Source organism: Pteropus medius, unplaced genomic scaffold, assembly GCF_902729225.1.
Source record: "Pteropus medius unplaced genomic scaffold, Ma_sr-lr_union100, whole genome shotgun sequence".
Classification (NCBI taxonomy): Eukaryota; Metazoa; Chordata; class Mammalia; order Chiroptera; family Pteropodidae; genus Pteropus; species Pteropus medius.
The window spans coordinates 22,100,037-22,116,925 of NW_024354875.1; the positions used below are offsets into that span (position 1 = coordinate 22,100,037).

The 16,889-nt window shown below is 34.6% G+C and overlaps 1 protein-coding gene across 17 annotated transcripts in view; it reads left to right on the forward strand.

Moving 5' to 3' along the window:
• Positions 1-16,889, forward strand: part of PKP4 (plakophilin 4) — a 217,562-nt gene that overhangs the window by 113,502 nt on the left and 87,171 nt on the right. For 12 of the 17 annotated variants that reach the window (XM_039855416.1, XM_039855419.1, XM_039855432.1 and 9 more), the window contains one exon: positions 8,793-8,905. The exons of the other annotated variants lie outside the window; for them this stretch is intronic. In XM_039855416.1, the coding sequence (XP_039711350.1) occupies positions 8,793-8,905 (113 nt within the window). The remainder of the gene's footprint in view (positions 1-8,792; positions 8,906-16,889) is intronic. 17 annotated transcript variants of the gene reach the window in all.

Genomic DNA, 16,889 nt, shown 5'->3' on the forward strand with positions numbered 1-16,889 from the left:
ATGTCACCGTGAAAAATACGAAATTCCTGGTAGAGCTAATTTGTTAAAAGAGCAGTCAACAAAAATTTTGGATAACTCAGGATCTAATCCTAGCTCTGCCTCAACATCTTTCTGTGACTTTAAATAAAAGTAGAACATTCTCTTGTGTAATTTTTTTTTCTAATTTTCCTTACCTACATTGTAAGGATATGACTATTACATTCTAAAGGCTTTAAGAGCCTCAAAAAGGATCAACCATAAAATATTGTGCCTATTTTTATATAAAAATATTCATGAATCACTAAATCTAAAAATCTATGCAATAAACTATAACATACTAAATAAAATGTACTGTATAAATTTACCCTGAATGAATTAACAGGGTTTTCTTCTTTTGGTTTTGGTTTTTTGGTTTGAGTTAGAAGGATACTAAGGTGAATAAAATACAGATTTTACTGTTCTTTAAGAAGAATCCAAATTAGTAAATTGAGCACATGTAATACGCCAAACACTTTGCTCAAGTGGATAAAGGACTGTAGGCACTCATGGTAGGGTGATATTTCGGGTGGATGGAACAATATGAGAAAAAGCTTTGAGTGCTATGTATAGGAAACCGTAAATAGTTCAGTCTAGGTATGTGAAAAAGAATGACAGGAGACCAAAGAAGGGTATTTCGGGGGTTGGGGAGAGGCAGACCGCCATGGGTCTTAAAATAGTTGGCTTTTTATAAGTTCTTATTATGAAGTAGGAAGAGCCTGATGCATAGTGTTTAACATCATGGGGTTAGGAGTCAGACTGATATGATTTCAAAATCCTGGCCTTGAATGACTGTAGGCAATCAGACCTCTATGAAATGAGGGTAACCCTGACCATCGTGCAGGCTGACTGCAGAGTTAATGAAGTAATGCATATAAAGTACTTAGCAGGGCCCCTGGAGCCCAGTAAACCTCAATAAAGGGTAGAGAGTATTGATGAGTAATATTGTCCTTTCAGTTTATCTGGAAGAAATGTGAAATGCAGAGGCAAGGCCCCCCACCATGATGATAGGAAAAGACTTAGGATTTATTGCAGTAGTCTGAAGATAATGTGAGTCTCAATTAGAGTAGTATGGAAAGGAAAGGAATGGATTCCAACCAGTGTTAGCGAGGTGGAGTGACAGAATTTGGGAAACTGTTTAATGTTTGAGGTATGGGAAGGAAAGAGAATAAGAGAAAGGAAGGAAATGGTGAAAAGATGGAAATAATTTGCAGTTTGAGCCTGAGTCAAAGAAGAATGATGGTTCCATTAGGACAGTGGTTCTGGAACTTCTGTGTGCGTGAGACTCTCCTGGAGGACTTGTTCAAGCACAGGTGGCAGGACCACACCCCTCTGATTCAGAGAAATTTCCAGCCGAGCTGCTGATTCAGGGCCCACACTTTGAGATTCACTGCAGTGGAGAAAAAGAACACAGGAGAGTGTGGCTCGGTAGTGGCCATGACTAGTCCTTCAGGTAGAGTTACTTAGCCTACAATCATTGAAAACAGAGTTTGAATCTAATTAGAGATAATGAATTTGAATATCACTAATGTGTGTGAACCTACGTGATAGTCAGAGCTTGCCAGGTGAGACTGAAGAGCCAGTGGCATTACGTTACTATTGAGTAGACAATATTTCAAAAAGCCATCCATCGTACTGTAGGAAAAGCTTAGGCTTTTACCAGTTTACCTTGACATTCTCATCTGCACGTGGCTATAAGCAAAAAGCTCTCCTTATGTTTTAATGTAAGCCCCTCTTTTATTTTGATTTCCTAATAAAGGAGCTTTGGTGACACAGTTACAGATAAGAGCCTGAGCTTTAGAATGCAAATATAGAGCGCATCTGGTAAGCTCTGCTCTTTTTTTCTCTGCTCCATTAAAACTAAAGGATGGATAATTAAAGCTAGAACCAGGTGTAATCCTGTGTAGTTTGGCAGTAAGATAAAACAATAAAGATCATAAAATTGTTCTTCTCCTATTAGAGTGTTAGCTAGTGTAACAAAAAATCAAATTGTTAGTTGTGTCTTATATTTTTCTTTTATCTTAGACAAAATCTAAATGTAAGAAGCAATGGACATAGCATAGGCAACTAATCCAGAGAAGGCGTCCTCACGTGCACCGAGTGGTATAAGGTCAGCAGTTTCCATTTGAAGGTTAATCCTTGTGGTGCCCTGTCCTCTGTAATTATTCAGTAGGGACGAAAGCTATTCGAATTTTGTTTTTCAAAACATCAAAAATATTTTAAATGTAGAATACTGTATAATACTACTTACTTCAGCTAGTAAATATTTTAAATGAGCTTGACTTTCCAGTATTGCCTATGTTGTATTCTATAAGACAGTATTGTTTCTTGAGATGTTCATAGTTGTTCCTTGAAAAAGAAAAAGTGTGCTTAGTTTAAGTAAAGAATTGCTAGGTTAAACAAACTTAAGATAATTTCCTACTGGTAGACTTATCAGAACTTCTAATATGCTAGTGAAAGTTCAATATTTGGAATCTTCTGGGCAGTATTTCCCAAACCTACTTGACCCAGAACCTCTTTATGACAGGACACTGGTGTCCTCAGAAAAGAGTTTGAGAAAGGAATGTTAATTGTTTAAGTCTTTTTTATTTTGAATTTCCTTTTAACAAAGGGAATAGCCAGTACAAAGGATAGACATCATATGCCTAGCATTTTTAGAATTATGTATGACTTAGAGACTACCAAATCTACTAATAACAATTTGTTAATTATTTTTTTAAAAACTGCAAAGTCAGGACATTTGGTCATCTATCTACCTGATTATCTTAAGGCTGAGTTCAAGGACTCTTTAAAAATATGGCTGCTTTGATTTTGGTACCAGACTAGATTAGAGAGTGCTATTTTGGATGTTTTTGAGACTATATTAGCTCTTAAATACTCATTTTTAAAAATAGATCCCTAGACCGGGCTCAAGAGCCTCAAAGATGCAATTATGACCATAATCTATTCACCTTTTGAACATGGGGGAGTATGTTCAAAATGCTATAATATGTGCTGAGAACAAGACATATCCTGCACGATGCTATATACCTTAAAAATTTATCATCATTATTCAGTAATTAAAATAAAACTCAGCATACTAAGGTACAAAAGCGAAATTTGGGGGGAATATTTTAAAGCAACAATGATCAAAATAAAAATGCTTTTTTTCTTAACTACTGATTGCATTTATCACATAATGGCCATGCCCGTTTTCTTCTTTCGGTATAACCAGTACTCAGTACTTTCCTTCTGCTGTTTGTAGGCATGGAAGGGCATGTTGATATGAAAAGATTTTTAGTGCACAGATGAACATTTTAAAATATCGTGTATTTTTATTTATATTAGAAAGATTATAAAAGCATTAGAAACCATTATTTTAATGATTTTAATACCTGAGATGATACTATATCTTAAAAAGGAGTCAGTTTAAAGAAAAATATTTAGTAAAAGGAAATATAGGGCAAAGGGGAGGGAACAGAGATTGAGGAGTCCTGACATCAAGAAGATATATCTTCTGATGAGAAAAATTTGAGACTCGTTAAACTGAGAGGAAGCACTTAAGATTCAGAAGAGAGAAGTCAGACCCTGGAAAAGACAGGTGGCATGGAGAGGCCAGCCTTAGACAAGAGGAGGACATTCCCTCCACTAGGTCTGGAAGAGAACTGAATATTAGTGTGAATGTGCAGACAGATAGTTGAGGGTGTCATCACTCATAGCCTGATGTGAGTGCTTCCTACTCTTTCTTAATTATTGTCACCACAGTGGTAGTAACTATTGTAGCTACTTCTGAACGAGGGAATAAGTTAGAATAACTTGAAGTAAATAGGTGGGAGTGATACAATTGTGTATCTGTAGTTGGATGGCATCTGCCAGAAATTGGGAGTCTTCTCATTATCCTAACCAGTCTTTCCCCTGAAAGAAATGCGATATACTGAATAAAATATTTAAATTTTTCTTAAATATTAAAAAGTATTTAAATTATCTTCATAAAAGTAAAGCTTAGCTGGAAATAAAGTAAGGAACTCACAGAAACCAAAACTGAAATGAAAGTGAGAATTTTAAACTAAGTAAGCAGTAAACTCAGCTTTTACCCCAACTTAGGTGATCTTGAGCGTGCTATTTGTCAGTTACATGCTACACACCATTCGAGGGCTGCCCTAGGTAGGGATTCTCATGGAAAATCCTTGCCCAAAGCTAAAACTTTACAAAGCTACAATCTTAGCACATGGTACGGAGAAACCTGACCCACAGAAGAGGACAAGCTTGGATGCTGACAGTAGGGAATAAGTTCCCCCCTGAGAGTTTACATCTTTGAGATTCAAAAACCTAAATGTCCAATAAACATGTGAAAAGATGTTATCAGGGAAATACAAAATAAAACAAATGTAAGACAGCATCCTGTACCTATTAGATTATTTTTTTAAAAAAAGAATTTAAGCCCCAAAATGCAAATCAGTGTCAGTGAAAATATGGAGAAACTGGAACTCTCATACACTGCTTACTGGAATGAATATAAATTGGAACAGCTACTTTGGAAAGTAATTTGACAGTCATTATCAAGTGAAGTGAAAGATGTGCCTAGCCATAAACCCAGCAATTTCACTTCTAGGTCTCCACGCTGGAAAAGTCTGGCACATGTGCACAAAGATGGTTTATACATGGATGCTTATTTTGCAGCATACTTGTCGCACAAAATTGGAAACAGTCCAAGAATTCATCATGATGAGAACATAAAAAATACATTGTGCTATAGTCATACAATGAAATACTATTGAGTAATGAAAATAAATGAACTAGATCTTTGTGTACTGATGTTGATAAATCTCAAAATCACAATAAAAGCAGTCTGCAGAGTATACTGTGTACAGCATACCATTGATATAAATTTTATGAACATGCAAAACTACTATCTGTCATTTATGTATCTGTAAATATGGAAATAATATAAAATATTCATGTGTCTATTAAACACCAAATTCAGGTTAATGGTTTCTTCTGGGGAGGAAGGAAAAGAAAGGAATAGGTCAGAGAGAGAAAAAGAGGTTTCATTGTATCTGTAATTTATTTCTCAAAAAAACTGAAGCCAATGTAGCGAAATATTAAGATTTGCTATAGTTGGATCCAGTTCTCCAAAACTCATTGTGTTATTATCTGTACTTTTTCTGTACATTTGAAGTATCACAATATTAAAGTTAGTGAGAAAATTTCTATCATTGTATAAAGGAAGCTAAAAAACAATACTATCTCAGGTTGGGTTCTCATTGAGATGAAGCATAGCATGCAGAGTATTTATTACAGATCAGAATAATAGGGAAGGAGGAGAGGGGAAGGAAAAGCACTATTGGGCAGAGAAGAAGTCTGGAGACTACACAGGCCAGCCAAGCCAATGGGGAGGTCTGGAGCAAATCTGGGCCCAGCTTTTATATTCCCAATTCAATTAGTGGCTGAATGCAGCTTGTCCAGAGAATGTACACTTAGTCAAAGCAGTTCTTTACAGATGAGGTACCCTAGAGTAGCTGACAACTGGGGCAGCACATCCTTCTCTGGGCTTCCTTGGGCAGTCTATCCACCAGACAAGGCTATACGAGGTCATGAAAGTGAAGCTTTGTTTTCTTCTATTCCCGTGACTCACTCTCTCAGAGACTATTTATCAGTACTTTTACATGAAAGAAATGAGGTAAAAATAAAAGCGTTCAAACAAGTGTGAAGTAGCTCCATTTTTATAGCGTATTGGTAGCCTTGACTTTCGAAGTTTGCTTATGGTCTCGTTTGCCAGAATTTAAGAGGAAATTGTCATATACTTAATTACTGACACAGGCTTTTAACATTATTTTCCTTGCTCTTCTCAAATGAAAAGAAATATAAAATCCCCTTATATTTCAAATGCCTAGTTTTGGATACTAGTTTAAAGATCAGCTTTCATAACCTAAGTTTAGAGAATAAAATATAAATGTTTTAAATTTATAGATGGTATCTCTGCATAATCATCTTAATGAGTGTTATTTTGGAAATCATTAGATATGTTTTTTAATGACTGTGTAATGCTTTCTTCCTCATCAGTAAGAATAAGAAGCAAGTAGAGACAGAATTGTCAGATATTTATATCCTACTCATCCATATTGGTGCCAGTTACATATGGGTGTTCAATTTATATTTTGTAGGAGTAATATTAATTTGTAACAAAGCATACATATATTTTACTCGTAAATAAATATTCACGATATTAGGTAATGTTAACAAATTCCATGTGTTATAGCTTCCTGATACTCTGCTTTGGGGGCTTTAATGATGTCCTACTTATGAGACATGTGAGCAAATAATGTGTAGAATGGTTTTGATAAAATAAGTCAGTGATGTTCTTTATTATGGGCTCCATGACCAGTAGGAAGAAAATGTAGGTTTGATTCATTACATACAAATGTTAATGGAATTACCCAACTTTTAAATAAAAAATGTGCAAGAAATTATGGGTACATAGTCTCTCCTAATACTCTAGCAACTGTCAATGGTTTCTGTAGGTGTGTCAGTCAAGGTTTCTAGTTGCAAGAAACAGACTGACATGACTAATTGTGAGGAAAAAGGCATTTATTAATCGAGTATTAGTGAATTTCCCACATTTGTTGAAAGGGCCCAGAGAACAATCCTTGAGACTCAGCTTCCAGGAACAGTGTCCAAATCTGTGCTACAAAATTGTTCAGATAAAGAAATCGCTAACACTGCCAACCAAGTGTAAACATAGCGGTTTAAGTGGAGGTCATTTCCATATTAGAAACATGACCTTGAGACCTGTTGCAGGTAGTGCGATAAGAAAGCGAAAGAGGAAGAAAATGAGCTTCGTGTTTTCTGTTGTCAAAGTCTTGGTTTCAGCACCTGAGTCACAGTCTGGCATCTTGGCAGAGCAAGAGCCACTCATCTTTGCTTCTGAAGGAAGGAATTATGGAATGGTGGGTTCCAACGTCTGCCTTCAAGCAGGAAATTTCCCAACCATTTTTTTTGAAAGGATTTTCAAAAGGTCAGAGATAGTCACAAACATAATAAAAATCCACTAAAATGGAATTTTTTCTTTGAGTAGAATTTTATGTCCTAATTTGACAAAAGATACCTTGGTAACTTTTGGCCATCCCAGAATGTAAAAACAAACTCTAGCCCTCAATCTCTTGTGGCCACTGAAATCGGAACACAAAGGTAATGTGATGGCTTGGGGATTATTTTGGGATTCATGGATGGAAAAGAGGTGTATATAATAAGTAATTGAGTAAAATAATGAAAGAATGGAAGTATATCACAAAAAAAACATTATACTGTTTAAGGGCAAAGAAAGAATAAGTGTGAGATAAATAATACCATTTGTCCTAAAAATCAATTAGCTGATACTAAATGTTGTGCAGTTATTATCTATATAGTCTTTTGTTGCTGAACATTTATTAAGAACCAGCGGTCTAGGAATTATTAACTGGAATAGGCAATGTCCCACTTACCTGTTTAACATGTCGTATAGCATTATGGAGCCACCTATTATTCATTCAGGCTTTGCTCTATGTGCCCACACCAATTGGACTCATTAGAAAAGGATTCTCATTATCAGGGACTGTTTCTTTAAAATTATTTCAAGAATATCTTGTAGCATTTGCAAAGCCAGTGCTGTCAAGTAGTTGCACATTTGCCTGATTCCACAGGGAGTTAATATTTTTCAATTATTTTTATTTTTGCATGGCAAACAAATACATATTGTCATAAATAATACTGCAGGTAGTTTTATTTCTGATTAGCTTCTAGGTTTAGAGTTCATGTGCCTGGTATTTTGAACTACAGTCATTGTCCAGTAAAACAACAAGTTCAGCATTTGCTTTGAGTAGACTTGTAAGAAGATAATATGGCACAGGGGAGCTTGAGGTGTTATTGGAGACGTTATTTGTGGCTTTAAAGCCTTTGGAGTATATTTGATTTGATCTATAGATGTTTTATAGCATAGCATGCTTTCTATTTATTAAAATCCTGTCAAGGTAACAATGAGATAAATATTTTTAAAAAGTTAAAACATTTCATATAATAAAACACCCTTGCCTTCATGATACATCACAGAATGAAGAATATAATTTTTTTCAGTTTTTTCAGCTTTTTAATACAATTTTAAATTTTGTATTATTGCTCATACTATTTAAATCCCTTCTCCTTTATTCCGTGACACACAAATACATTTGTGACAATAGAAAAATTTCATTGCTTGTATTGTATATAAATATAGCAAGACTTTCTCTGTGGGATTAGAATGATGTTTTTTTCCTTAATAATTAAAAAGCTTAAACATCATAAAGTGATTCTCAACGTGGGATTTTTTTTTTTTTTTAATGCTGTGCTAATATATGGAATGAGAGATATAAGAATTAGCTATCGAGGGTGGAAAGCTTGTGTTGGTTGGTGTGTGTCTATTGTAGGACACACATCAAGTAAGGATTACTGCAAACCTCATGTTTAATACAGCATTGTAGCAGAAGTACTGTTTGAAGACCTCCATTAGCACCAAAAAAGGAAAAAGAAGAGCAAATAAATATCTACATGTTTGTAATTGCAAACAAAGGCAAATATTCTAGTACCTTTTTTAAGTTCAAAAAATCTACAAATCAGTAGGGTATTTAGGCCCATAATTCCATCCAAAACGCTAATTGCACAAAGCCACATTATAGTGTTATGTGATGGGTATGTTCCTGTGTTTCCTGTGACATACAGTAATTCACATATCTGCCTGAGCAGCAAACCTCGGCGCCTCATATGCCTTTTATTTCCTTGAATCACAGGAGCTTCAGTTTCAACGACTCACCCGAGAACTGGAAGTGGAAAGGCAGATTGTTGCCAGTCAGCTAGAAAGATGTAGGCTTGGAGCAGAATCACCAAGCATCGCCAGCACCAGGTACAGGGCCAATGGCTCTAGCTTTTTACACAACTTCAAGTTACATGCCTTATTAAGTTGTCCTGGATGCAGCAAATGATTCTGTTAGTGTTGTCACTGTTAACCTGCCCTCCTGAATTTGACACCAAAAATGTCAATTCATTCTAATTTTGAAAGGCCTCTTGCAGTATTGATTATCCTTCAGTCCTGTGCTTGATACGTTTTATATGGCATCGCTAAGCTTCTGTAGCAAAAGCTACTATGCTATCTTTAGAAATTTGATTAATCGTATGTAGATACAGTTAATGGCTGTTTTTCACAATTGCTAATTATTTGGTAAAGCTAATTGGCTTTGAAAACCTGTATTGATTTTTTTTAACTAGGAAATATTTCTAAATGATAACATTTAGTTAGCTTTTGAAAAATGCCTTCAGTCTACCTTGAGTTTTTCTAGAGCTCTATAAAACCACTAGGTAAAATAAGATCGATAAAACTGTTAAAACACAAGTGTCAGATTATGTGATCATTTTTTAAATATCTAGCCAGTTTTTTATAGTAAGAGAAATTATAAGCAAGGTGTAAAAGTGTAAGTCAAAAATTTCTAACTCTGTGTAATACTCAATGAAATAATTTGTCAAGGAAGTTAAAATTGTCAAAAGTTTAATACTATTCAGTATTTTTTAAAGTTATATATGTCTTTAGCACCAAAGAAGAATTCATAAATTTAATAATATGGTATTGTATATTTCCAAAAAAGTAATGACTAGCAGATTTTAAAATATATAATTTTACACTAATCGAAAATTTAATTTAATATTTAAAGAGTTCAGTTAGGACTTTTATTCTAGCAATGTAGCTAACTAAAAAATTAACACAGAAATTCTCTCGATAAACTCTTAGAAATACACAGTATGTCAATAATACAAGTCAATACCTAGAGGAAATGGCAAAAAAGTAAGGAAAATCCCCAGGTACTAGAACTGGAAAGGGAACTGAAAGCCAGAGGTGCCTCTGCAGGAGGCTTGGGACAAAGAAATCCCCAAAAAAGCATTAGAGTCTTGGGTTTAATTTCTATGCAGGGACCAAAGAATGAGGCCTTGTATGTGCTCAAGGTGATATGTTTGAACTTAAGATTGCTGCATCAAAAGCCATGACACTCAGAGGGCTGCACCCCTGTCAAACCCCACACGTACCACATGTGAGTTTGGAACCCAAATGTAACTACACATTGTTCAGGAATCCCCAAATGAGAAACTAACATCACTAAAGATAAGTTCAAAATCAGATATTATAAAACTCAAGTCAAAAAACCTCAACAGTGAGTGAGAACTAGACAAAAGAGTAAGATTTAAAACTTTAAGAATTTGGTATCATTGGAGAAAGTCTATCAGGTATGCACAGGAAGACAGGAATGAGGATGCTCACTGTCGCATTATATTTGAAAAAGAACATATTAGAAATAATTATCCATCAGAATGGAAATGGAAAATAAAATGTGGATAAGTAAACTCGAGAGAAATTAAAATGAAATAACTAGATCTACATGTATCAACATGGACATCTTTGCTAAATAATTCTGAGTGAAAACCACAAGTTGCAAAATAATAGATATAGGGGGATATCATTATGAACATTTTTTAAAAATATATACATAATAATACTGTGTAATATTTAAACAGTGCTGTTGTTTATTGGTGTATGTTTTTGGAATTACATCAATTTAAGATAATGATACCTGTAGGGAGGAAGGGAGGAGGAAGCTATCAGAAATTAGGCTTTATTAAGATTGCCATTTGGAGCAAACATGACAAAATATTAACATCTAATAAATGAGGGGGCCATTGATGTGTATATGATTATTAAATTATATTTTGTACTTTTCTGTGTTTTAAAATAGTAAATATTTTTAAGGTTATATAGTTGAATTAGCTATTTCTATAGATTTGTTAAAAATCTATTAGTGAAATACATATTGTGAGTGATACTTACAGTCAATGATTTTGGTACTTTGTGTCTGATGGTGCCTGGTTTGTTGTTGGGGCTAAGTCAGTGAATCTTGGCTGAATGAATGGGTCCTGCAGAAATGGGGGCTGGGCTGACCAGAAAAGGGGAAAAGCATGCATAAAGGTGTATATGTATGATTCCACACTCTGTTGTATTGAAGGAACAAGTTGCTCAGTAGTGTCTAGGATATGTACTGGCTTATGATGTTGGAAAGGTAAAGCTGGCATTTGATTATGGAGAACTGGGAACCAGGATGATGATAAGCTTCACCTTACTTAGGTCTGTGAAGGAAACCTATTGGAAGTTGTGGTTGTGGTAGTGTTAGTGTTAGTGGTTGTGGTTGGTGACAGTTATCCTGATAGTACAGTGTGTAGGTTAGAATGAAGAGAGGCCAGGCAGCAGGAGTGGAACTTATCATGGAATCTTAAGGATTATTAGGAAGATGGTTTTCGTTGTTCAGTGAACTCTGGTTGGAATGATCATTGATCTGCTTTGATTGCCCTACTACCATCTCATGTTAGATTCTCATGTATTCTCAATGCCCCCAATTAAATGCTAACACTTCCCATGGCCTTTCACAAGTTTCTTCAAGAAAGTCCTAAAAAATGAACTTCACAGTTACCATTGGCAGTTCACTTGCAATAGGCCTTGTTGAGAACTTTCTTAAAAAACTTAATAATTAAAATGATTGACTATTTTAATATCTTTTTAGAATTAGTAATCTTTTAAATAACGTAATAAAAACCTCATTTCTGATATGATTTTTCATTTGTTTACTGCAAAATGTTAATAACATAAGCAATATCAGTATGTAATGATCCTTAATCCGGAATTGATGGAGCCTATATCTAAAGATGATAATCAGACCAAAAATTATCACTGCAACTCTGAAAAGCCCTGAAGGTGAGCTATGTGATTAGTTAATAGAGAAGTTATAGACCTTTCACCTTATACCAAGTACACTATAGTTACCTGTGCATTTAATAGTTATCTGTATGTTTAATATGTTACCTCAATGAAGGTAGGCTATAGAAATAGTTAATAAAGAAGTTATAGCGCTTCTGCATTTATACTGAGTAAAATATAGTTTTTTATATATTTAATACTTTACCTCAATTAAAGTGAGCCATGAGATTAGTTAATAGAGAAGATACTGCTTTTCTGCATTTATTTTGAGTGTGCTATAGTTATCTATGTGTTTAGTATTTCACTTCATTGAAAGTGAAATATTAGGCTGTAGAATCAGTTCATTGAAAAGTTACAGTCTTTCTGCATTTGTACTGAGTACACTATACTTATTTATGTATTTAATATTTTACCTCATTCCAAAAGTATTTGAAACATCTTTAAAAATACAAAAAAAACAAAATGTGGAAATTAAGACAAAGGGAAGATAAAGGTTAGAAAAATAAGGTGAAGCCAAGGTTAAAATAGTATACAAAAGGGCATGTTAGCATTCAGTGCATTTACTAAAAGTAAGGAGCCAATGTAGTTCTGAATGTCCTGGCAGCCATGCTAAAGAAAGGAATACTAACAAATTACATGATTCAAAGTGTCTAGAAGATAAAAACAAACTAGGTTGCTCAGGAGGCTCTATCATTCCCGGATCTGAGACTTGAGTGATTTCTCTTGTGAGTCACCATTGAGAGACCACTGTGTGATGAGGCAGACAGCATCCACAGTAGTCTCTCTCTCTAAATTACAAAATCAGACTCATTGTGCTCTTTCTTCCATTGCTGAACGGAATATAAATGGATGGAATAGCACCTTAACTAAAAATAATTCTCCAGGAGGCCAATTCTGACACTCCAGTTTGGCTCAGGGATGATGTTTAGCATACACAGATGGATGGGTCAATTTCAGGTCCTCCAAGCAAGCAGTTTGCCATGATGATTATTTCATCCAAGACTTTTAGAGTCATAGGTGATAACAGGTGCTGAGCTGTGAGATACCCATATTTCAGGTCACCGTGCAGGTGCACACTGTGCATGCCGGAGCATCAGAAATGACCCTCAGGGTATGTACAGCTTATCTTAGGAGAATCTCTTAGCACATGTGCCTTGGTAGGAAATACAGTCTTTAAACAAACCTCTTGTCTCCCATGGGCTAAGCAGCATCCTTCACATCCAAATTTTGAGGAACATGGGATTTATTTTCTTCTTGCAATATCACCAATGAAGTATCATTTTCACATTAGTCAAGTTTAGATTACACTGGATGGAGTGACAGTAAACAGGCCCAGTAGCCCACAGTGAGGGGCCCACCTCCTCACCCTGGGACTTTTCCTGTCCACCCAAGGGCACAGAAGGGGCAAGGGTGGCCAAAACAATATTCTTAAGTATTTTTTACTGATTGGAGTTAAATAATGCTCATTTTAGACAACCTGTAAAGTTCGAGGAAATATAAAGAGAAAAATCTATAATTCTATCATGTAGAATAACATCTATATCAGGTTTATTGAAAGTTCAGTTACTTATGGCAAAATTCACTCAGTAGGGTACAATTATGTGATTTTTGACAGTTTTGGTATGTAGTTATATAACTATAACCACAATCAACGTGTAGAACATTTCCATTAATCCCAGAAAAGATGCAACCACTTTTATGTTTGCTACATTTCATCCTCTTTGTTCTTTTAAAGTATAAGTTTGAGTTATTTACTTCTAGCTAACTTTTTATCTTGTTCCTAAAGTCCCACTTTGATATGCCAGGCCTAACTTTTAATGGCTCCCATCTGCCCAAGGAATTCCCAAGGGAAGAAATAGTTTGGGGCAGGACCAACACCCTAGGGATGCTAATTTAGCAATGGTGAGAGATTACTACAGCCTTCCAGTGGCAAACTGAACTCTGTGAATGGAAGACTTGGCCAGGGGAGATACTACAAAGCGAATTTAAATGTCTCGTATACAAGGTCATGGCCTGTGTTGAACACTTCATGCGAAAAGAGAATTTACATTAGTGGTTCAGCTTGTTGGGTAACAAAACTATAAAAGAAAATGTAGTTCAAATTGAAGAGTCGGTAAATGAAAATATGATCATCTTAGAATTCAAGAAACTATCTTTGGGGCACATAAATTGGTTCCACATATTTTATCTTGTAAATCATAGCATCTTCGCTCATTAAGATGAAACACTAACTTTCCATTTATTTTGAAATCAAAAAAGATGCTTACTGGACCTTTTAATAATTGTGGAAATTGTTAAATGTTAATAGCAAATGTTAGAATTAAAGCACAGTTTTAAATTTTTATTTCGATTTTTGTACATTATTTAAAATTTTATTACCTCATTTAGAAGCAATTGGTCCCTCCCCATAGTCCATTCTTTAACTGGCTGCTGCTGGTGTTAGAAAGTTACTCTAGACCCTGAGGAAAATGCTGTTTATATCAACTGAATGAGGGAGGAAATGGTTGGCAACATTAGAATTAAATAACTTCCTAAGATTATCCCATTCTAGTTAGTTTAAAGCCCTGCTAAAATAGAATTCTTTATGGTTTCAAAAAGGTTATACAATCTTGATAAATAGTCTTATTGCCACTTAAGAAAAGAACTGTTATTTTCTATTAAAAAGATTTGATTCCCCACTGCCATTCAGATTTTTTTTTTACACTTTATAGGGTCATCTCCTGGTACCCATCAGGCTTCCATTGATACTAATAAAAATTCTAAAACTGTTTAAATGCTGACAATAGCAGAAAAGACTTTTTCATGGTTCACATCTTTTCTTCAGCAAATATTTTTTAAGTCACTGTGAAATAAACCTTCTCAGTGATACATTCTTTAAAAATGAAGAGTCGGAAAAGATTGAATGTTTGTGCCTTGACAGTTTATTACTTATTTTTATGTACTTCGGGAAGATGCTTGATAAAGTTCTGTCCGTTTGACCTTTAGTGCTCTTACCAGCCAAAACCTGAGTTTTTTAAATAATAGTTTTATTGAGATATATTTCACATACCATAAAATTCATACCTTTATTATGTACAGTTTAGTATTTTTTGGTATATTCACAGAATTGTGCATTATTCACCACTATTAAATTTTAGAACATTTTTATCACCTGAAAAAGAAACTCTGCCCGTTAGTACTCCTTCCCTGTTCTTTTCTCTCCACAGCCCCTGGGAACCACTACTCTACTTTCTGTCTCTATGGAGTTGCCTATTCTGGACATTTCCTATACATGATGATATCATGTGATATACGGCCTTTTCTGACTTGCTTCTTTCATTTAGCATGCATGATATATTTGAAGTTCATCTATGTTGCAGTATATATCAGTGCTTCATCCCTTTTTATTTCCAAATAGTCTATTGTATGTATATACTACATTTTGTTTATTTATTCATCAACTAATAGACATTTGAGTTGTTTCTACTATTTGGCTATTGTGAATAGTGCTACTATATCTCAGGTTTTAAGAGGGGAAAAATCCCAAGGGTTTTGCTCTGAGCATTCTTAGTTTGGGGATCAGGGAGAGGCTCAGAGAGTAGTAGAGATTCTCCCTAGCTTCACCCATCCTCCTACTCCCTCACAAGGGCTTGTTGCCTTCTTTCCTTTCTCCTTTGCTTTCTGTTACAGTAAATCTTTGTATATTGCTGAGCTCGTTGTTCATATTACTTTTAACTGTGTGTTAGGTACAGCTATTCAGGAGTCCTGTGATAGTCAACAGAATATAATTCACCAAATGTCCTTTCTTAGTGCTGTGTTTGGTCACTGGTGACTTTCTTAATGATCAAACAGATAAAAGCTTTCTGATTTCATTTCTAATTCAGACTAATTGAAGAATAAACTATTTGATATTTGAATATAATTATCAGAAACTCTCTTGGGGCTCTCTGCAGTGAGTATTTATTAAATGGATGCTCTTGTGAGCAAATTTAGTAACATCGAATTTTTATGATGCAACTCCTGTTGTAAACACAGTAAAGAGTACCACATCTGAAAGGTACGAATGAGTCTGTGGTAACCTACAGCTTTACAGAAATCATTTATCCAGAACATTTTACTTAAGCATGGTTCTTCCAGAAGACATTTTAATTATTACTTCTCATTGCCATTCCTGTCACAAGCCAATTTCATCTGGGACATAGAAATCCAAGTGGCAACTCTCTCTACTTATTTGAATTAAACTTGTATAAACTAAGTCATCTGTAGGGCATCTGAGCCCAAGGGAATTCAATCGATATTTCATTGAACTAACCTATTTTAACCTAATAATCTGAAGCTGTAGAATTTGGATTGGAAGCCAAGCAGTTTTCATAAGAAAATTTTTGTCGACCTAGAACATTATACAACAAAACATTTTTAATCATAATGAATAAATACTTAAAAACGAATTACCTGTTCCTTAGGCCAAGCATTTTAAAAGGTTAAGTGGGTGATGTAGTTAGAAGGAACCGCAAAAAGAGATCAAGTTAATAGTCAGCATCAGAGTTTCGGATTATTTTAAAACATTTGCTTAAATATGGAGGCAGCCAAGCTGTATTAATTTTCCTGACTAATGAAGAGGAAAATACTTGTTAAAATTCAGGGGCCCATGCATCTAAAATATATGTATCATGCCATTATTTAATTATCTTTTAAAGAGCCTTTTTAATTAAAATAACATTATTTCATTTTCTGTAATTTTTCATAGATCACATTCTGTAATTACTGTTCTTAACATATGTAACAGTGATGAATTATTGAATCAATACCAGAATTATGTTAGCCCCAACCTTAGTCATTAGGTTTTTTAAACCATGCGTACATATTGATAAATTATAAAGTAATTTAAATAGCCCATGTAGTATATTTTAATTTGCTTCCTGAAAAAAAAAATTTACTTTTACCACTTTGTAGGAACTAATAATAGATTTATTTTTTTTAATTAATTTTTTATGGTGACGTTGGTTAACGAAATCTAGTAAGTTTCAGCTGTACATTTTAACAGTAAGGCATATATATATTTACATTGTGTGTCCACCTTAATGATAGCTTTAATTACATATTTTTTATTACTGTC